The sequence below is a fragment of the Acanthisitta chloris genome, unplaced genomic scaffold, assembly GCF_000695815.1.
Source record: "Acanthisitta chloris isolate BGI_N310 unplaced genomic scaffold, ASM69581v1 scaffold2870, whole genome shotgun sequence".
In the NCBI taxonomy this organism is placed as follows: domain Eukaryota; kingdom Metazoa; phylum Chordata; class Aves; order Passeriformes; family Acanthisittidae; genus Acanthisitta; species Acanthisitta chloris.
In genome coordinates this window covers 36,380-58,132 of record NW_008652046.1, presented here as the reverse complement: position 1 = coordinate 58,132, position 21,753 = coordinate 36,380, and the positions used below count along the sequence as shown (strand labels likewise).

Below are 21,753 nucleotides of genomic sequence, written 5' to 3'. Positions count from 1 at the left end.
GAGTGGCAACACTTGGATTGACACTTCTGTAACTGCAAGGGCCATGTACTCGTTTCCATTTAAATCAAAATACAGAACTACAGAAGCTGCAACAAGCTGGTCTGACCAACACTAGCTCAATTCAGCTCCAGCAAGGGAGAGTGTGCTACGGTAATTCTACATGTTACAGCCTGCAGCTCTTTATGAGCAAATTTAGGATGGCTTCAGCCTAATCTTCCCCTGCCATGACCTCCCTATGCAACACAGAGGCCACATTTTCAATTTGCAGGTCTCCTGTGAGCTGCGGAATCTCATCACACCCTGTCCTGCACAGTGCAAAGGGACGACAGCACTCAGTGCCAACGCTACTGGCAGCTGCTCACCTGGCGAGCAGCAATTTTTTCCACAGAAAAGTTGTAAATTGCATTTGAAGATTTTTTTTCCAATTAAAGCTATCTCCTCAGAGCTGCTCAGTGGAGGCAGCCACCTTGACAAGCTCAGGCTTTGCTCAGTGGCAAAATATGGAGCCACTGCTGCCACTCTCCTGCTCTGATCTTGTGGTCTGGGGAAAGCTGAGGGTTTATAGGGGAATCACATCAGAGGTGACTTGTTGCTGTTTGTGGGGATGTTGCATGGCTGCTGCATGAGGGGCCACTCCAGCAGGAAGGGGTGTGTTGGCTGTTTTCATTCTCTGAGACACAAAGCAGTCCTGCTGGGCCAGGCTACCTAAGGGAAGCTTCAAAATGCCCCAGGCTGCTCTCCTCCTCTTCCTCACTGGCAGCATCCACACAAGCATATGGGGCTCATTTTCCCCTGGACAGGCCAGAGCGCAGGGCAATCTGCCACCACAGACACCTCCTTTAAGGCAGCAACTGGCTCGTGCTTGGACCAACACCTGCACTGACAGACATTGCCCAGCCTCTTGGTGGGGTCATCCAGGTCTCCCAGCCCTTCACAGCCTCCTACCCTTGCAGTCTTAAACACAACTGCACTCTGTCATCTAGTGATCTTGGGCAAAAAGGATTGCTCCTGGAGGCAGCGGCACAAAAGGTCACGAGAGCCAGTTTTGCACCAGGATTGGGGAGTTCCCCCAGTACTGTCCCCTGCCGGTATGACAGGGTTGGTGTCAGCTTGAATGGAGAGGGTCCTACCTTCCACAGCCGCCCACAAAAGGGAAGCATCATCCTTCAGTGTTTAGTGGGTCCATGGCACAGTCAGGACTCAATCTCCAGGCTGCTAATGAGCACTGGATACAGTCCCATTGGGAGCAGGCTGACCCCAGTATTTCTGATGGGAGACAAGGGCTTCCCAAAGCATCAAAAGCAGTTACTGCACTTTCTGCTGAGGAGCTGAAGTGAGCAACATCAAGACTGGGCTCAGACTGAGCAATGGATCCAGCACAATCAGGAACTGAGAAGAAACCTTCTGTGAAGACTCAGGTCAAAATCTGTGGGCAGCTGGCTCCCTGGAGGAGTCCTCATCAGATTACTATCCCAGTGCTGCTTAGTGCTGTACCCTCACGGTCCTGGAAAGGCAGCACGATGACATGGATGTAACAGAAGTGCACAGCTGGACCCACCAATCCCCCAGAAACAGAGACAATCCCGAGACTCTGCATTTCAGTCCCCAAAGTCTTCACAAGCCATGGGGTGAAGCTTTGACCCTGATTTTAAGGGGGCAGGCATTTATAACACTTGGATTCCTACAGCAGAGTGCCCAAGATGGACTGCATTTGCAATCTAGTAAACACTAAACCTCTTCACAGAATTTGCTATGACAGATGACACCAATATCCTGAACACAGCTCTGAAAAAGGTACATTCCTCATCAGAAATGCCAAAGAGAGGAACCAGGAGCTTTCTTTGTCTTTTACTCCTTTCTAAGCAAAGGTATCCTTAAAACTTGGTGAAATACTACTCTCTTTTCCTTCCTTCACAATGTGCAAGCTTCTTTGAACAATCACACTCTAAACTTGTCCCTGTAGCTTTGACTGGAGTGTACTTTGGACCTTCCGTAGAGACAAAACATTAAGATAGATCTGCTTGGTGCGCAGCACATCTGACAGAGAAGCTGTACCACCTCCAAGCTCAGCCAAGTGCTTGCCTAAGGATATGAGACTTTTCTCCACTGGGGTTCAAGACACTCATGTGAGGTCCTTCAAGAAAGCCAGAGGCATGGGGGTGGAGGGCAGCTAGTGATGCCTAACACTCCTCTGAGATCCCCACCTGCCACAGAGGGGCTCACCTGTCTCTGAGGAGATGTTCACCTCCACACTGAGGTCAGGAATGGGTGCTCCCTGGAAGGTAGCCACGCATAGGTACGTGCCATAGTCACTGAATCTCAGGTCAATAATCTCCAAGCTGCAGGTCACTGGTGGGAGCTCCGGGTCATTTCGGGTGATGAGCAATCGGTCTGAGAACCTGGCTGGTTTTCCATTCTTGTACCAGGAATAGACAACCTTCTCCTGGGGGACAGCATCTACATGGCATGAGAGCTTCAAGTCCTGCCCTAACTGGATGGTCTCGCTCTCTTTGATCACATCAGGAGTGATTTGGAACGTGGCATTCTTCATGGCTGAGAAGAACAGGAAGGCAAAACCAGTTAGGGACAGCAAAGTGTCTTGCACGGCACAGGACAACAGTCCTTTGCTCCTCAGGACAGCAACGTTTCCATGCAAAATCTGCCCAAAGACCTCTCCCACTTATGGTCCCACAAAATGTACTCGGGGCCTCACATCTGGCAGTCTGGGATCACTCTCCAGTCCAGGATAGTGCTACAGCCTGGCATGAGGCTGCAAGCAGTGCTTGCACAGTTGTTGGTCTGGGAGCCCAGAAGCTTGCACAGGTACTTATCCAGAATACTCATCACTGCTAATATCGCATTTGCCCTCAGCTGTGCAAGAATAGCCAGAAGAAATGCAAATCTAGCCCGTTCCACCCTGAAAACCCATGCTCTGAGAAAAAGAGCAACTTACATCTCACCAGCAGGTTCACTATCTTCTTTGCTGGGTTCCCCACATTGTTGATGGCTGTGCAATTGTAGTAGCCTGAGTCCTCCACGCGGATCCTCCAGAGGGTGAGATTGCCTCCTTGCACAAGGCTATTGAGAGGCATTGGGCCAGGAGAGTGAGACCAAACCACTTCTGGCTGTGGGTCACCGCCCATCAGAGAGCACTGCATAGTGATGTTGTCACCAGGGTTGACCACCAGCGTCTCATTGACAGACAGCTTCAGAGCAGGTGGGGCTGGAAAAGCACAAAGAGGGACACTTCTGAGCTTTAAAAAGATCCATCTACTTGCCTGTGCACAGCTTCATACTTTTTAGGATTTATGCTTGATGATGACTGGTTTGAGTAGGGAGAGCTGGAAGGATCCATAAATTCATTACAAATACAAGGTGTTTGTGAATCTGAAGCCTAATTATTTCTATGTCTTTGACTTAGAACACTCTTCTCTGTTATGGTTAGGAAAAAGTGTAGGCAGGACCTCACATCACCCCAGAATGGAGGTCATACCTAAAACACTCCATCACTAGTGCTTAGGATTGGGGCATAAATAAGGTATGACATTTTAGCAGTGCTCAGTGCAAGTTCCTTAGGGCTCAGAATGCAGGTCAAAAGAAAAGCCCAATGAACTCCCTCTGCACAGTGGGGGGTGGAAAGCAGACAAAATTTGGCAGTGGAAAACCCAAGGCTAGAAGCTTCTTGACTCCTGATGCAAATAGCTGCAGCAAGGCATAAGGGCAATGTAAAGCCATTGCAGCCCTGATGGAAAGGTGAAGGAAAAAGGATGGGCTCAGAGGAGCTTCTTGAACCCAACCATTGCTTGTGTTCAAGGACAGCTGGGATTAAATCACTCCTCCCATATAGAGTTTTGGGTAAGGACCTCAGCTATCCTATGATATGCCTCTCCATCTCTCACATCCAACTAGACATCTTTGAGAGGTAATGACTTTGCCAGGCAGCTAGTCCTTGCAGCTCAGAGTCTGATATGGAGGACCAGGACCTGTCTACATTGTAACACCATGAACAGCAGCTCTACATCTGCTCTTAACCTCTTTCGCCTCCGCAGACGTCTAAGACACTTTTCTATAGACCTGGGGGCTATCACAATCACAGGGATTGTCCTTCACGCACAGCTGAACTGAGACAGATACAAAATTACAACCTCTCCTTTGAATACCCTAGTACCTGTTTTTTTCCTTTATTTCATTTCTGCACCCTTCTCACTACAGCCCCCTCCAGGAATGGAACCAAAATCCTTCCCTTTGTATTCTCTATTTCATTCCATGGAAAGCCTTTTAAAGCCCCTGTCAGCACCATCACTGGCTCCATCCAGACAAAGCTGAGAAAGTAACATTCCCCAGCACAAAGGCAAGGAGTATGTTTTAAGTAACAGCCATAATAATGCAAAATAAGACATTGTTCCATATTCATGAAGCCTGATTTAACAGCATCATTATTTCTGCCTCTTCTCTCCCTGGACCCTGTGTTAATGAGCTGTGCTGGATTTGTGTTGGATCTCTGAATTACAGCCCATACAAACAAGGCAAGGAGTACTGCTCTCTCCTCAGCACCAGTGCCATAATTTAGCAGCGCAACTACTGCCATGCAGCGATATAGCTTTGGTGAATATAATGTCCTCAGCACCAGTGCCATAATTTAGCAGCGCAACAACTGCCATGCTGCGATATAGCTTTGGTACACTGAATATAATGCCCTCCCTGGCCACAGCATGTGCTATTTGTGCCAGAGGTGGCCAACTGTGCCTAAGGAAGAAGATGGCACCTCTGGAACTTGCACTGACTGTTTTGAGGCCAGTGGTTGGAACCTCTGAATTTTGGAAGGCCACAGCCTGCACTCAAGAGACTGGCAGATCTCTTTTCTGGAGTCTTGTAAAAAGTGTGCAAGGGTTAATGCACACTAAATGGCAAAGGAAGGATTTATACACCCTCACCAAGCTCCAGGTGGTCTCATGAGATGCTATGAAGCCCAGAACACAATAGCTTGACTCACTCCGGTTGGGCAGACAACACGTCTGTCACTAACTGAGTGTAGCTGATACCAAATAGCTGTTTCTGCCCTCTGACACTGAACTGGTTTCAGGTTCACAGGGCACGAACAAAGTGACAGATGCAGCATTTTGCCTGGGCATCTCCATCCATCCCTATCCAAGATAGAGAAAGGCTGAGACCAGCCTATGTCTGGAGAGAAGCGGTCAGACTTGGGGAACACAAACCAGAGGTCCTTCAGGCTCTGGTTAAAATTTAGGGCTTTTGAGGCATTTGATGTGCACATATTTGTCCGACACTCACCTTGCCCAGCTCTGGGCAAGGCAACATGGAAAAGAAAATGACATGCTGGTGCAAGCACTGCATCAGGGTAGGGTGTGCGTGTGCATGCAAGAATGAGGCACGGAAACTGCAAATCTGCCACCTGCACAGCTCCAAACAGAGGTTCCCATGACATGCCCCCAAATTGAGCCCCCCACTCCTGTCAGCAGACAGAGGTTAACAGTCTGCAGACATTGTTATGCAGGAGATGAATCTCATTTATTTGTAACCTGTGGCAATTCCTTTTGTTCTTGGCTCGGGAAAACCTGCTGGCTGAGTCTGCTGAGCATCGAGGGGACCATTAAAAACAAAGAGTCGCTTTCAATTCCCTTTGAAGTTCAATTTGCTGCAGTAAAACTGCAGGAGAATTAACCAGCTAGGCTGCTTAATTTTGCAGAAATCGAGGAAGGGGAAAATGTCAGGCCGACCCTCCTGGAGCAGGTGATGACAGCCCAAAGCTGTGGCTCTGCAGACCTAACCTGCTGCTCTGGAGCCATGCAACAGGAGCAGAACAGAGAAGGACCATGGAAATCTCTTTGCCATTAAGATTGCAGATCAAGAACCCATTCCCTGCTGCAAGGGCCAAGCTGCTGATGCAGAGCTTGGGAGAAGCACATCTCCTTACCGGAGACTACAATCTGCCCAAAGGCCACTGAGGAGCCAGCTGAGGAACAGCAAATGAACTGAGCAGATTCCCTTGGCCTGACATGACCTGACCCACAAATTTCCCTCAAGGTCTGTAGTGCTTGGGACTAAAAATATTTAAGAGATGGATTTCCAAGCATCTCAGCACCCTTTGGGCCCTCCTTAGCTGCAAAGGCGAAGGCATCCTGAGTGAAGCTGCTCAGGATTCTGGGCACAGCCAAGCCTAGAAATACTGTGAAAGCAGAAGCGCAAGAGAGACAGAAAACACCTAGGCAGAAAAAGGAGAGAATGAAAGAATTTCTTTTAAATATTTCCTCATCTATGCACAATACCACCTACAGGGCAGGTAACCCATATAATATTTCATGTTAAATATACTTGTGCTATTTAACATAAACCCTGCTCACACCTCAGTGCCAGCTTCATTTTCACTGCCAACTTCTAATACAATTTGCTACAAACACATTTTCCATGGCCCCTTTGAGCTTGTAGTGCCAGGCTCCACTCTAACTATGCATAAGTATGTATCTATAATTAAACAACAGGAAAAAAATAGGAGATGTATGTGCTACATGGTCCAGGTTTCAGAGCTTAGGTAAGTACTTAAGTAGCTAGTGTAAATTCAGCCACATCGCTGACTTCTGATCAGGCTACAACCTGAAAATACATTTTCCCCACTCACTTAGTAAATGGTCTGGATTAAAATGAAGGGTAGTTTCCCCATGCTTGGGCTGGCAATGGGGAGTGGACATGAAAAGAAATTTGATTTTCTAACTCTTCAAAGGTAAAGGCACACAGGGAAGAAGAGCTGTACGAGAGCCCTTTCTTCACAAGCTTTTTAAGGGACTATTTCAACATTCTCTCATCCTGAGAGAAAATTCAGCTAATAGGGTGAGTTGCTCAAAACATATTCAGAGATCTTCCTACATAAAGAATATTATTTTCTGACATTAGTTCACTTTCTTAAGCTCATTATTTTTCTTCTTCCTGCATAAAATGAGGCAACTATTGCTCAGCACCTTGGGCTCAAGTCAGATCAATAAACATAATTTAAACAGTATCAACAATATCCTGACAACAGTTAGCAGCATCAAAAAAAGTTCTGTTTCCACTGCACAAAGATGACACAAGGGATGCAAACTGCTTTGTGTTAGATTAGAGAGGTGAATAATTCAAACAACTAAAATGCCTTTCTCTCTGATCATGGAATACCCCAGGGCTGGAAGCGATTTCCTGACATTTACTTTTTATTTGAAAATATTCAACACGTGGGGGCTTTGCAGGTGGGTTTGTGTGTGTGTGTGTGTGTGTGGTTTTGTTTTGGGTTGTTTTTTTTAATGGACAGGTTACAACCAGGTCCTTGCCACTATTTGATACATGGCACTAGTTATCAGTCAGTTATTGCAGGTCAAGCAGGAGGCACCAAACTGATTCTGCCTGCAACTGGAGGTTCCTTCAAGCACTGCCAGCATAAATATGAGTGCAAAAGTTATTTATTGGGAAGGCACTGGAAAAGTATGCTTTCCACAAACACCAGCACCAGTGGAGACCGTTAGTTGAGAGGTGCTGCATGTGCAGCCTGGCAAACCAGGCCAGAGTCACACATGGATGAATTATTTGTAAGAACTCCTGCAGCACTGCCCCACTCTAGACCATATCAAATCTATTTTTAAAGTCACTTAGAATTATAAATAAATAAAACAGTGTCTGAATTAAAAACTACATAGTGCCTCAACACCTACATGTAGTCTGTTTTAATGATCTCATAACAGGCCTGGTGAAGGCACTGGCTTTATGCAGTGCCACAAGAAATTGGAGCATCCCTGGCCACAAGACCTCTGTGTGAAGGATCTGTAATCCTAGCAGCATGTACATTAGAGTATGTTGCTGCAGGCCCTGGACAGGGTTACCCTCCTGGAGGAATAATGGCTGTTGAGCAAGTGAGAGATCAGAGGGCTGCAAGGACCCTTTGCATCCCCTCTTACCTGTGGTGTTTGTGAGCTGGAAGGTGATGGATTTGTCAGGGATGCTGCAGACATTGCGGACAGACACTTGGCACGTGTAACTGGCATAATCCTGAGGTCGCAGGTTCTTCAGCTTCAGGACCTTGGTTTCACCCTGGAAGTTGGGGAAAATGGAGGGAAAAAAGGACACAGGTGTACAAAAGCACAGATCATCATTGCAAGTCCATAACCTGTCCCAAAGTTTACAGATTACCAGCAACTCCCATCAAAACCTCAGGGAACCATGCAGGTCCCAAGTCCACCCAGCTCTACATAAAGGAGATGCAAAATGTTTGCAGTGGTAATTTCACCTCCATGATTTCTCAAAATACTCAGCAACTGACTGACATTTGACCATAAAGCACTGCCAAACAGGTCTGTGCAGAATTTCTCATCGACTGCTGCCAGAATCATCTTGCAGAACATGGCAAACCTTAAATGTCCCAGAACAGACCCTCAGATCTCACTCTGAGATGTCTGTAGGAACCCAAGGGAAGTCACTGGGGATCCAACATTGCCAAATCAAAGTCAGTCAGAGCAGACTGAGGCATTATTGCTGGCCTAAATATGACAAGTTCAACAGCGACGCTGTAGAAATCTTCAGTAAAAGGGGAAAGAAAAGGTAATTCAGAGAAATACTCAAGAACTTCCATAACTTTCTGATCAATCTTATCTAGATTCTAATCTCATTTATGCTGACGTAATTCCAGAGTGATTGCATGGACTTTGATAGCCTTTTCTCATGCTCAGGTATCACACAAACAAAATCACTGCCTGGCACTCCATTAGTTACTGGCTTGTTAGAGAAACAGAATCAAGTTGTTAAATTAACAATAGATGTATTCTGTAGATTTTTGTTTATGGAATGCAGAAAGCTCTGAGATGCATCCTGTGGTTTGAATGTACTGCAACTCATATGTCTTCCCCTGACAGCTTGTTGCTGCTGCTCTCCTTGCATTTGTCAAACTCTCTTTTGGAGAAACCATTCCATAATTGCCTGCAAACGTGTGAAGGTGTCAGCATGACAAATCCTCTTGAGGACAACCTCAGGGGACTGGACGATGAGCTCAGGCATGTTACTATGCAGAGATCAAGGACATGAACTGAGTAAATTAGAACGATAAATACCCAGGACACTAATAACCCTATGGAAGCCCTGTCCCCTGAGAATTGTTGCTATGACACACAAATGATGGCATTTAAAATGTGCATGCCATCTACTTATTTATCCAGTCGTATGTATCCTGTTTATTGACTAGTAAATATTGGGTAAATGTGTATAAACCGTCAGTGTAAATAGGTTTTAAATACCTTAAACAGTAAAGTGTTCACCTCCTTTTTAATGTAAAAGCCCACTCAAACCTGACACGGATACAGGTTCATCTCTAAGACAATACTGCAAACCCCAGAAAAGGTTGAGGTCCAGCAAGATTTTCCCCTCCCAACAGTGCTGCAGAGATGCATTTTGGTAAATTCAACTTTCTACCACCAGGCTTATGCTGGTGATGAGGAGAGGACTGCAAGGGCATGCCTGTTTGAGCACAGCAGTCCTAACACCTTGTCTCAGAGCTGGGAATGACCCATCATGTTTGGAACATTGCCTGACAGGAGCTGCAGGATGCTGGGTCATTTACACATTAATGCTGCAACGAGGTGAATTCCTGCCAGATGTCTTATTTAGCTGAAGAAATTATCACAAATCCTAAGACATCCTCTCATTAAGCAATGCCTCCTGTTAATTACACTGAGCTTAGTGAAAGCAGGAAGAGCCCATGGTGCCTTCCTGTAAGGTCAGGGATGTCCTAGTTGGGAGGCGCATAGCATACACACAAAGCTCTCTTCGGGGCCAAACAGCAGCACTGACCTACAGCGTTTCTGCAAATCTGCTGCTAACCTGCAGCTCTCTTCTCCCTCTTCATCCCCCTGAATGTTTCCATTTGGCTGCCCATTTCCATGACCTACAGAGATGGCGTGTTTCAATAAAATATGAACACGACTACATTAACTGAAAGATTGCCTGGGGCATCGCTCAGAAATCAAACTCAGCCAGAATGTGCTCAAGGCCCAGCTTTGGGAGTGCAGGAAGGTACTTGGGATGAAACAGGAGCCCTGGGGAGCTGCCCTTCCAGCCCTCACTTCCCACCCATCACTGCTTTGTGCTGCCTAACAGCCTTGCTTGAAGTACTGCGGCTGATTAGCATCTAAAGGACATTCAGAGCTGGAGCTCAGCTTAGGAAAGTATGTCCAGAGTGCCTTGGCAAAAGAAAAATTCCCTTCAGTCTCCCACTGCATTAGCAGGCTAATTACTGTGAAGAAAGCTGTGTTCAGAGGGTGAAGGTGGTTGCACAGAGCAAGTCCAACACAGGCAAGCAGGAGAAGCAGAAAGGATGTGGACATCTTGTCAGGAACAACAGTCAGGAAACACTCAAGAAGTTGGGTTCTGCATTACTTGTGGCTATTAGGAAAAGCTCATGGACCCCACCACAACGCCTGCCATTCACTCGCACTGCTAAGCAGGAAGCAGTTCCCCTGTTACATGGAGCTTGGCACTCAATTAAGAAAAAAAATTAGCAATGTGAGATACAGGAAACACTGTCTTGGGATGGTTTGCTTGGATTTAAGTCTCAGCCATCCAACAGCTGTGTAACCTCATTCGGGGAGCTGTGAACTGCTCTCAGGGACAGTGACGACATGGGGAAGGTGTTTCTAGGCTGTCACACTCCTTCCTGCTGCTCTGCTCCTCTCATACCCTGGGAACCTGCATGCAGAAGGAGGCTCTACCTGATCTTTTGGAGACAGTGCTCCTTGCAGTGGCCCACACCCTCTCCCCAGCATCACAATCCACATAGGGAAGGAAACACCATCTACTACAGTGCCCTGCACCAGCAAGATACTCAACATAAGTTGGCAGAGATTTGCTTTTTTTCACCTGTGTGTAGAGGGGTTCATAGATGTCCACACCATTGTCCTGACTGTGAGAAAGTGTCTCAGCTCCCCGTTTCCAGATGAAACGAGCTGGTGGGTTGGAGTTGACTGTACAGCGAAGGAAGACAGTCTTCTCCTGGTAGAAGCTGCCACGTACATCGCTGATGGTCTGGTGAACGGTGAGAACAGGTTCATCTAGATCTGGAAGGAAGGTAAGGAGGGTCGCAGCAGTTGTTAGCAAAGCTTGGTATGCATGTGCAGCCTGCAGAGCAGACGATGCTCCAGGCACTACAGAGGAGAGGGGAAGCTCCTGCACATTTGGCTGATGACAACTGCTGATTTAAGAACTGATCCAAGAGTAGGTAACACAACCTATATCTAAAGGGAATAGACAGGAGAAGCCAAAATTCTCCCACTCAGCACACAACCTTCAGAGAATAGAAAGCAATCCCTGGTTTGCAGATCTCCATGTAGTCCTCAAACAAACCACTTGCCTGTCACATGCCTCTCAGAGCAGTGGACTGCCTTGCCTTCCCCAATGGCACCTCCACGCACAAAATCACTGCTCTCTACTTCAGTGGGAGGCCAGGAGGATCCCAGGAAACTCTACTCCATCATCATTCATTCTGCTCCACTTCCCAGTTCCCAAATCCCTCCTGAAATCATGGGGCTAAGCCCACAGCTGTGAGATGTCCATGCAAAGGACATGGCAAAACTTGAAGCTAAGCAATGAGAGTAAAAATCAGGACAAGATCAGGGAGTTGAGATGGAGAGTCATCTAGACAGGAGCAATTATCATGGGAATATGAGATGCAAAACACTGTAATAGGTAGGTATAATTTCCTTCTCTTCCTATTAAATATCCTGTGTATTTTCTTCGAAGTCTGTACTGTCTGTCTCTCTTCAGCAACTTCTACTCACTGCAACTCCATCACCCATTCCTAAACTGATCAGATACTTTTGTTTTGCCAGTTCACTGGGAGAAAATGCTCCTTTCAACTCCCTCCCCATACCTGCACCAGACATGCAGCCATCATGACTCAATCAATGGCTATTGAAGAGTTCACTTGCAAGGACACAAGCAATAGTCCTGCAGGGAGAATATTTTCTCCATCCACACAGGGCACACTGCTCTCCTAAGGTTGCTCAGCTGCTAAAAAGGGATCATTTTCTTGGAAGTTGCACCAGGTAACAGTGTTTGAACATCAAGGGAGCACGGAGGAAACCTCAGAGGGGGTGTATTTTCCTCCTCCAACAACCACTTTGAGACTGATTGAGGTTAAATGCAAAGATCCCATTTGACAAGAATTGGCCCTCTAAAATGGAAATCTGTCCCTGTGCCCTTAAGTATGTCTTACAGCATCTTTTGAGCTCAGTTGAAGCAATTCTAAATTTTCAGGAGCCATTTTCAGGAGCCTTATGACTTCATCTTCAGGTGTGAGGAAGCTGACATACATGTTCCCAGTATCCTCTTGTGCTGTCAGCATGGTCTTCTGCACATGTTAACATGTTAACATGCTCATCACCTCCTGCTCTCCTATGCCACCTAATTTTCACAATGTTTTGTTTTAGAGATTTGTAAGTTTGGAGATCTAACTCACAGAAAGGGAGACAGAAGCAGGGATGAATTTCTGCTAACATGTCATCCAAGCAACATATGTTCTCTGCTGAATCACAAGCATCAGCTTGTGGATTTTCATATTTTGATGAGCTGTATGCTTGGCAGGCAGTAATTGTAATTGAGATTTGTCTGCTTGACCATAGCTCAGAGATGAGTAGAGCCATTAGTGCAACAATGACAAGACACAAAAAAAAATCCCAGAACAAAAGCCAAATCAACAACCAAAAAACACTCAAGACAAGAAAAGCATACACGGGTGGGAAAAAAAGGCTCCTCTCCGTACAGTACTGTCTGCATGTGACCACAGGATCACTGAATTTTACACCAACTTCTCTTGGACCACGACCCTGGGCACAGCCTCTCCACCTTTCCTCCTTCTTTGTCCTTAATCCTTCTCTATTTGTTTACACTTTACATGAATGACTTGGTAGCTACCATCCTTCTGAGACTCCATTTCTCAGCAGTATGCATGGTGAAACACTTCCTTTACTTGTCAAAGATGCTGTCCACTCAGGTCTCCTGGCGTCTGGATACTCCCCACATAGAAAACATCATCTTCTTTTTGGTTGCTAAAGCTTTCCTCTCTTTCCTCTCCAGCCTGCTTTCGTAGCAGTCAGCTCTACTCCAGCCCTCCTGAGAAAACCTAAAATAAGACTTACTATGATATGTATGTCCTTGATGTTACGAGTAATGCCACTGATGTCAGTGAGCTGTACAAATGATAAATTTGGCCCAAGGCTGAACATGGAGATGATCACATGGGATGTTTTATGCACAATAAAAGCTTGTAAACATTCATTCTTTCTTTTTCTTTGCTTTCTCTCTCTCCCACATGGAAATACTCCAAACAACACCTGCCTCCCTGCCAGTGTCTAACCAATACTTTGAAGCCTTGCTGATGCCCAGTTGGGAAAAAGGAATATCATGCTACACAGGTTAGCATTTCCAGTTTTAATATCCTCTTGGCACCAACAGTGCTCTCTGCACAACCTCAGTGTCTAATACTAAAAGTATGACTGAGGACTAGCAGTAGCTGTCAAGGACACCAAGGTACACATGAGGGTGATTACTTACCTCTAACTACAGATTGGAATGCAGGGGAAGAAGGGATTTGTTTTGAAATTCAGGTTCATTCAGCTGAAGGTTGCCTGGGTGAGCGTTCAACAAAAACTGTGGCTTTTCCTATGTTTTCCCTTGTACCTACTGCAAATAGTAGCAGAAAACAGTCTCTCCTCCCCAAAAAAACCAAGTGAGCAGAACAGAGGTGCAGTACCAAGTCCATCTGCAGAGTAGATGTTAGTATGAGAAAGCCCTTGGCCACACCATTAGCCCCATAGTTCTACAGGTCAGCGCTGCATGAGGGACCATGGGACACTACATCACTCTAGCTCCAGCCTGCACTGCAGGAGCACCCTCAGGGCATAAAGAGATTCATGCTACAGTCCTGTTCCTAGAGGCATAGGCCCTGGAAATGTGTCACACTGAGACTTGAGAAAAGCAAGTCCCCTTTGCAATGGAGTGTTATCATATGCCTCCACCACATGTAGGAGAATAAATGGGCAGAGAAGCCAAGCAAAACTAGGCTGGCTGTCAGAACTCCTCCAAACAAAGAAATGCATGCCCATGAAAAAGTACTCATCCTATCCACAGCAACTGCTGCTGAAGCAATCTATATCCCCAGTCTGTAGGATGATGCCCACACTGTACTACTCCAATAAAGGGCAAGGAAAGTACAGAGATGGGAGCTGCTCTCAGCCATATAATACAGCTGTGGATCATGAACCTACCAACTCAAGTCTGTGGCACACTTGGTGAGGGTCACATCACAGTAGGGCTGGACAGCAGGACTAAGAGGAAACAATCAGGTAGTAGTTGCTGTCAGCAAAGATATGCCCAGACTGCTGGCATGTACTGGGGTTTTGAAGCCTGAAGGCTGCTCCTATGACAGATAACTACAGTGCATCTTAGCACAGAAAGCTGTCTTGCTAAAAGGAGTGTGAAAACAGGTGGTGACAGGTTCAGGGACAGTTTCAGCTGTTTTATCACACTTAACTTTTTGGTATCAACCTCATGCTTGTTAGGCCTTCTCAGAAGATATGGGTGAAGAGAGCGATTTGGTGTTACTTGGGCTGGAGAAAATTGGAATAGTGGATAGCCAATGACAATGAGCAGAATGGTAATCTTCTCCAGAGAACAAATCTCTTCAAAAGCTCCCTAGACCTTAAATCTCGGATTCATCCCCTACAGGCATTATGGCACAAGTTTAACTTCGCTCCATTTGGCCACAGCAGCCCAAGAATAAACACGAAGTCCAAGAATAAACAGTAAGAGAAACCTTCAAAACTTGGAGCACAAGGTGGAAAACCATTAACAGCATCTCCAGGACACAAGAAGGATGGGCATTGTGACCAGCTGAAAAAATGTTGAATAACCTTCATGTTCACCCCTTCACAGTTCAGCCTCCCCAGCTGCATCCCAGAGTCTTCTGGATGGTTTCCACCATACTACAGAGGTAGCAATGCTGGGAGCAGGGCAGTGGTTTCAGGAACACCCCCAGCATCTGGGGCACTACCAATTTCAACAAGCATTGGTTTACTCCAAGCCTTACCAGCTTCAAAATGAAGACAAAGAAAGCAGAAGCCACCTACAATGCTACATCCCAGACAAGTGCTAGGGAACCCTGTCAATGACAGACATCATGGCACCAAGATAAGAATGACTCACAGGGACAGGCAGAGCTGTATTTTTCATGAATGGATCTAATCTCCTAGGGAAAACAGACCCTGGGGACACCACACCAGTCCTTTTGCTCCTGAATCAGGTGCACGTGGTCCTAGGGCAATGCAGCTCCCTGCTGGCCCCGCAGCAAGGCAGAGACATGCAGAACTGTGGGAAGGTCTGGGTTGCCGCTAAACGACTTACACTGCACATCTACTCGAATGGACTTGATGGCAGGGACCCCAACCCCATTTTCTGCTTTACAGTAATAGCGGCCCCCCTGCAGCCTTTGGATCTTCTCAATCCGAAGTGTCTCGTTAAGCACTGATGTCTCTTGAAATTTGTCCGACGCGCTGCCAGCGGTTTTGGTCCATCTCACCTGCATGAGAAGAACAAGAGAAATGAAATCATTTACACAAAACAGAGATCCCAAGGGACAGCAGTGCTCCCTTTGCTCCTCTTTTTCCCTCCTCCTTAGCCACTCTCAAAAATGGGTCGTACAGCACCACCAGACTTACCAAAGCTCAACTACTGATCTCAGGATGTCTCAGTAGGCCAGCTGTTAATTCTCATTCATCACCGATCTGCACGTCCAAAAGTCCAGGATAACCCATCAGTTCACTTGGATACACACTGTACATTTACCACTCCTGCTCTGGTCCTGTAAACCGAGCAGCTTACTCAGTTTTATGCCACTATCTGTGCAGCACAGGACTTTCAGCATTCAGCCTTGGGATCCCATGTGGCTGGTAAGCCATGACGCTACAGCAGATATCAGCTTACAACTACAGAGCTTTTATTGCAGTCCACACTCATCTTCTTCTGGACAGCAAGGCTCTTTCAGCTTTTTTTTTTTCCAAGAGTGGGAAAATGCAGCTGCTATCTGACTTTTGCTCCTTTCCCATAGGGAACCCCTGTGTATTTAGTTTTTGTAAGTCATCTTTTTGCAGTACACAAGCTTCTACTCTGATTTAAAGTTACAGAAAAAGGAAAAAAAAACCCTTCAGATTTCAAGCTGTCTTGCATTTTTTTGTTCATTACGTATTTTAAGATCCTGGCTTGCAGGGGCAACGGAGCTGCAAGGTATTTCATGGTGAATGGTGGCAAGAGGACAGCAATCCTACCGACTGAATGATCATTCTTATGTCTGGAATGAGGCACAGCTCTCACAGTGCCAGTACAAGATTTCTACCTGTTTTCAGCAGTCCATACAATGAAAGACAGGTGGCTTTTCTCAGCCCATTGGTTTCCTATATCTGCAACCTGCCTTCTAAAGGCTGGTGACTGCTGGTTTCCTATGTTGGTGCCCATCTAGACTCTGGGACTGAGATCCAGCAAGATCAGCCAGCAGAAAGAAGACAGACTTTCAATCAGCATTGGTCATAGATAAGACGGACCAAATACCTTGACTGCTCTGCCAGACTGCCTAAAGATCACTGTCATCACCTGATTGATGTTGATGCTCTAGAAAGGGCAGGGGTGTCTACATCCCACTTCCAGAGCACCAGGATGAGCAGATTTTCAGAGCTAATGACCACGGATTTATACAGCCTTTGCAGGCTTATGAAATTGTCTGAGGGCCCCAAGACTCTTGGAGTCTCCTGTGTTTGCAAGGACACTTCAGCCAGCTCTTTAATCTTTTCAATTGCAATCTCATTTAAGTATTTTGGCCACATTTTCATGCTTTAATGACAGGCTGACAGAAGGGGAAAGAGAAGATTAAACAATGGTTAGGATAAGAGCTTAGCTGGGGAAGAAATCAATCCATGAGGAGGAAGGGCAGAGATAGGATGTATGCCGCATTTTATATGCATGGGTTCCAGTCTCCCTGGTCATGTCTGGTTCCCCTGTGCATGTTCAGGCAATGACAAACCACAGTGTTTCCCACTAGCATGTTGCCTGCAACAGGCTCTGCTCCAGAAATCTCTCTGGCTACTCAGGCTCAAATATTTAAAACCTGCCAGGCCCTTCACAGACATTCAATAACCTTAGGCAAGGCCAGCCCTACTATCTTCCTTGCTTCTGATGTAGACAGGTATCATTTGCCACTGTCACAAGCCCAGGCTGGTTGTTTTTGCTGGTTTGGTTGATATAATTTCTTTTCATTGTTTCTAGGATATGCTTTTGATGGATAAACCACTTCAAATCCTGCTGGCCCTCTCACCTTTATCACCTCCTTGCCAAGTAGCTCCTTACAAACAAGTCCCTGGAGGTATTGACTGGTATATGCAGATGCATGGCTTCACAGCACAAATTTCTTTAATAGGATTGAGGAAGGAGGCCAAGAAGGTACATGTATCATATGTGGCTCCCTTGAGTGTATTCTGGCACATCCAGTCTTGTAGCATGCACCAGCTGCCACTCCTACCATGCTCCGTCCCTGAGGTGGCACACCCATGTTCTGGTCCAGTACCTCAACAGACATATGCACACTAGCACTGAACCACCCTACATGAGTATCTGAAGGGTGGGGAGGTGGGTGCATGACACTTGAGGCTATACATATCTCTGGGCACCCTAGAGAAGGACTGCAACAGTTAGCCAAGCTCAGCTTTGTACCTCTTCACTGAGCTGTGTCTTTGACCACATCATGGGTATGCCCAGTGCTGCAAATCTGAATCTACCTCTGCTTGGTGGCCATAAAGCAATGAACAGAGGACTCTGCATGGGGTTCAGTGCACTATGAACAGCTTTCCAAACTCCCCCAAGCAGGGTCCCCTTGGCTGTATATCCAGAGAAGCTGAGAGACTCACGGCCCATGAATGGCCAACTCCTACGGCCAGCACGTGGGAAGCCTTCTCTAGGCTGTTCCTGCTTTGTAGTAAGAGAGTTAAGGATTTGAGGGTGGATTATATAATGGATTCAGTTTGGGCTGTCATTTGTTGGGGGGACTTCACAGACTGAAGACCATTAGAAGGTCTGTGTAGGCTCCTGAAAAGCTCTGTGGCCTGTTTTCCATGAAAGCAAGCCTAAATGCTTCATAGCTTAACAAGGTGGCACTTGCACAGTGGGACATCCCCAGCTGACTCCAACATGTAGAAGGAAGCTGGGCATCCCACTGCCCACAATTCTCCTCTACATGGAGACTACAAACAAGTTTCATGGGGAGCATGGGTGACAAGACTGAAAGCTTACCTGTGGCCGGGGGTGTCCTGTGACCAGACACTGCAGGACCAGCGTGTCCCCCTCCCGAATTGTGTAAACACGTTCACTGATGTTGTCTTCCTTCACCACGCACGCTTGCCCAGCATGGATGATTTGGGCCTGAGCAGGAGCTATGGAGAGGAAAGAAGAGATAAAGAGGGCAATGAGCAGTACCCCAACTCCTTTCACCTACTGCCCAGGGTGGCTGCTACCATGGCAGGGTGAAAAAGCCACCTCTAAAGCCACAGAGGGGAAGAGCCAGACAGTGCTGGGAATGAGACACAAAAGGTGTTAGGAGATACAAAATTAAGCAATTTTCCCCATTTCCTCAGCAGCTGGCATCAGCTACTATTTTAAAACCTTTGGTCCTGTTGGGATGAACAGCTCTGGGCCCTGAAAAGCAGAATACAGAGCGTTTTTGGGGGACCTTCCTGCACAGGTTGAGGACTAAAAATTTCCTGCTGTCATCTCTCCCAGAGAGGAGTATGTGCAAGCAACTATAGCAGAGACCTGGTCAAATCACAGCTGCTCTATGCCTGTCTAAAACAAGCCTGATTACTATGATTTCCCTTGCAGGGGGCTGGGATAAATACCAAGCGGAGTCAGAAAGGGCCTTGAAGCTCTATACAGCTATTAGCACACATCCCTAGAGCAGGTATAGCACACGCTGCAGGACAAACAAGTCTTTCCCATACTAAATAGCAGCCTATCTCAGCCCTGAGCCAGAGGAAACCGCCTCTGCAGGATCAGGGGAGACACAATCTCTAGGGATCTCTCCACCTAAGGCTCCACACAGAGACCAGTTACTGTCAGTCCAGCCAAGTAAACAAGTGAAGACTAGTGCAGTGGAAAAATACATGGAAAGAAAGTTCCCAAAACAAAGTTAAAAAATGCCACGACCCCACACAGCACCTATGTACCACTGCAGCTCTGATGAGCAGCAGGAAGAGACAAGCTCTAGGAGAACAGGATTTTATAAAGAAAAAAGCCTCAGCTCTGAAGTCCTGTGCAAACAGCCTTTGGCTCCCTACTCCAAAGCGTTTGTGTGATCTCAGAAGCAGCTGAGATGTATTGAAGGTGACTGCACAGCCCAACAGGACACCTGCACTTGTTGGAGAAGAAAACTCCAGTCTCACTTCAAGGACAGAGAAACCCACAAAAGTATCGAGGAGTCGGTGCCCCAGTGACAGTCCCCTGGGATACTTACCTGACTTGCTGGAATGCTTCCAGGTGACTCTGGAGTCACAGCTCTAGCTCCCATTAGTGAAATATAACACAAATGAACAAACCACTGAGAAGATGATCAAAGGGTTTAAAGTAATGAGCCTTAGTGAGCCTTCTAAACAAGAATGGATTTTGCACAAGCTGTTAAAGCTGAACCAAGCACCCACTTTTTCATCAAGGTTAGCTGAGCTTCAAAGACTGCCTTTTGAAAATTTATTTTCACTCTTTTGGCATGATCAAAATCTAATCTAAACCAAATCATCTGAGCAAGAGAAGTGCTCAGATTTTTGCTGGTTTAATCCACCAGCAGTACAGACCTAGGGCAGGCTGGGCTCAGGCAGTCGTGAAGATTTGCCACAATGCAGTGACCAAACAGCAGTGACACGAGAGTGGACACAGGGCTAGTGGGCAACAAGCTGCTCTTGCTGCTGGGGCTCCACAGCCTGCCACAGCCACCCAACATATTCAGGTAGCAGCACTGCACATAAAGCAATCGACTCTCTCTTTCTGCATCTCTTCTGTCTTTCCAGTATGGTGGCACTTTGTTAAAATCATTATTACTGACCAAACTGTTGATTAACAGAAGCAACCTGTATTTGAATAATAAGTTGGCACAAACATAGACAAATCTCTCAGTCTCTCCTGTCTTCCCCTTCTGCAGGCCTCCCAAGACGCCTGCCATCATCGCTCAAGCATCTTGGAATGCTGAAACTGACTGTCAAGGCTTCACTGATACACTGATATTGAGCAGATGAGTGACCTTCCCCTGCCTGGATGGCAGAAGAGTCTTGTTGATCCCAGGAAAAAGCAAAAACCTATAAATGTTCTTACACACATCTGTGTGCTCGTATACACATACACGTATAGGTACACATACATGTATGGATATACACACAGATACGTAAATACAGTAAAATACCAACTTACCAGGAAAAGACATCATGAATGCTTGTCAAACCAACAGCTACAGTGAAGCAATTCAGAAGCCTATACAACCTTTGCCAATACACCTTAATCCAAATGATCTTGTGCTGTTTCAGCCCTCAGATCAGTCCTTTGCAGATCTGCCATCACACCTTTAACCCCACGTGCACTGCAGAGCACCACTTACAGTGCTGAGACCCAGGCTGTGATGCTGAGGAATCCAAGCTCTATGATTAAAAGAGAGACCCCGTTCCCTTCCCATCCTGTGCCATATTGCCTCCCATCCTCAACTGTGCTGCCTGCATTTCACCAGGGTCCTGGCACCCTGCGGCAGCAAAGCTCTTAACTTCTCTTCACAGTCTCTGGGCTTCATTTGCTGGCTGGTAGCTCTATTAGCCTTTTGCAAACATGACCTTGCTGCAAAAACTAATTTCCAGACACCCCATGGAGAATCAGAGTATTTATCTGCAGCTCTACCTTTCAGTTATATGTTGCTCTTAAGTTGTTCTGCTGTACCCCATATGGTTTACAATGTAAGTCTTTCAACTTCCACTCTTTTCCCTTTGTCTATCCCACTCCATTATTTCATCTGTCTTGTGTAACCCTTTCCTACCACTTGTCCAAAGACATTTACACATGGGGAATTTCCAAAGCAAATCATTAGGTACAGTGGGAGAGGATTAGAGGGGTTTTGTGCAACATTTCTGACGCCAGAATACCTTGTGGTAATTTGCTGGTGTCTGTCTGAGTTTGAGAGAAACATTTAAACTAATCCTTATTTGGCACTACAAAGCATTATATGGCACTAGTCTACAGCAAAACAACAACCCTGGGCATAAGCCCTGGGTCACAATATTGTCATTTTCTCCCAAATTCTCCCTGGATACACTGAGCTGTAACGAAGCTTAAAAACAAGAGTGTGCACATCCAGCTTTGTTCATAGGTGTCTGAACTTGTGAATTTGTGATTGTGTCACTGTCATTAATACATTTCAGCTAAATTCATTGGAAAGGGACACAACTTTAAGTGAATCCCCACTGCTTGAGCTATAATGTCTCTCTTTGCAATCACAGCACCAGGTCTTCAGCAGAATAACCATCATTTTTCCATGTCTTAAACCCCACATGAACCCAGATCTTTCAAAAGGGAACTCAGAAAGCCTGAGGCTGTCTTGGAAAGAAAAGCACTCAAGTAGATGGTGCAGGAGCTTGAGACATTCTGCCTTTGGTTTGGTTACAA

The 21,753-nt window shown here is 46.3% G+C and overlaps 1 protein-coding gene across 1 annotated transcript in view; it reads right to left on the bottom strand.

Annotated features, from left to right (window-relative positions):
• The window catches only part of MDGA1 (MAM domain containing glycosylphosphatidylinositol anchor 1), a gene marked incomplete at its 5' end in the record, with an annotated part of 96,409 nt that extends 77,912 nt beyond the window's left edge, over window positions 1-18,497 (bottom strand). The window contains 6 exons of the mRNA XM_009075546.1: window positions 2,224-2,553; window positions 2,954-3,223; window positions 7,941-8,073; window positions 10,888-11,084; window positions 15,427-15,601; window positions 18,358-18,497. Of these exons, the coding sequence (XP_009073794.1) occupies window positions 2,224-2,553; window positions 2,954-3,223; window positions 7,941-8,073; window positions 10,888-11,084; window positions 15,427-15,601; window positions 18,358-18,497 (1,245 nt within the window). The remainder of the gene's footprint in view (window positions 1-2,223; window positions 2,554-2,953; window positions 3,224-7,940; window positions 8,074-10,887; window positions 11,085-15,426; window positions 15,602-18,357) is intronic.
• Window positions 18,498-21,753: the final 3,256 nt, after the last annotated feature.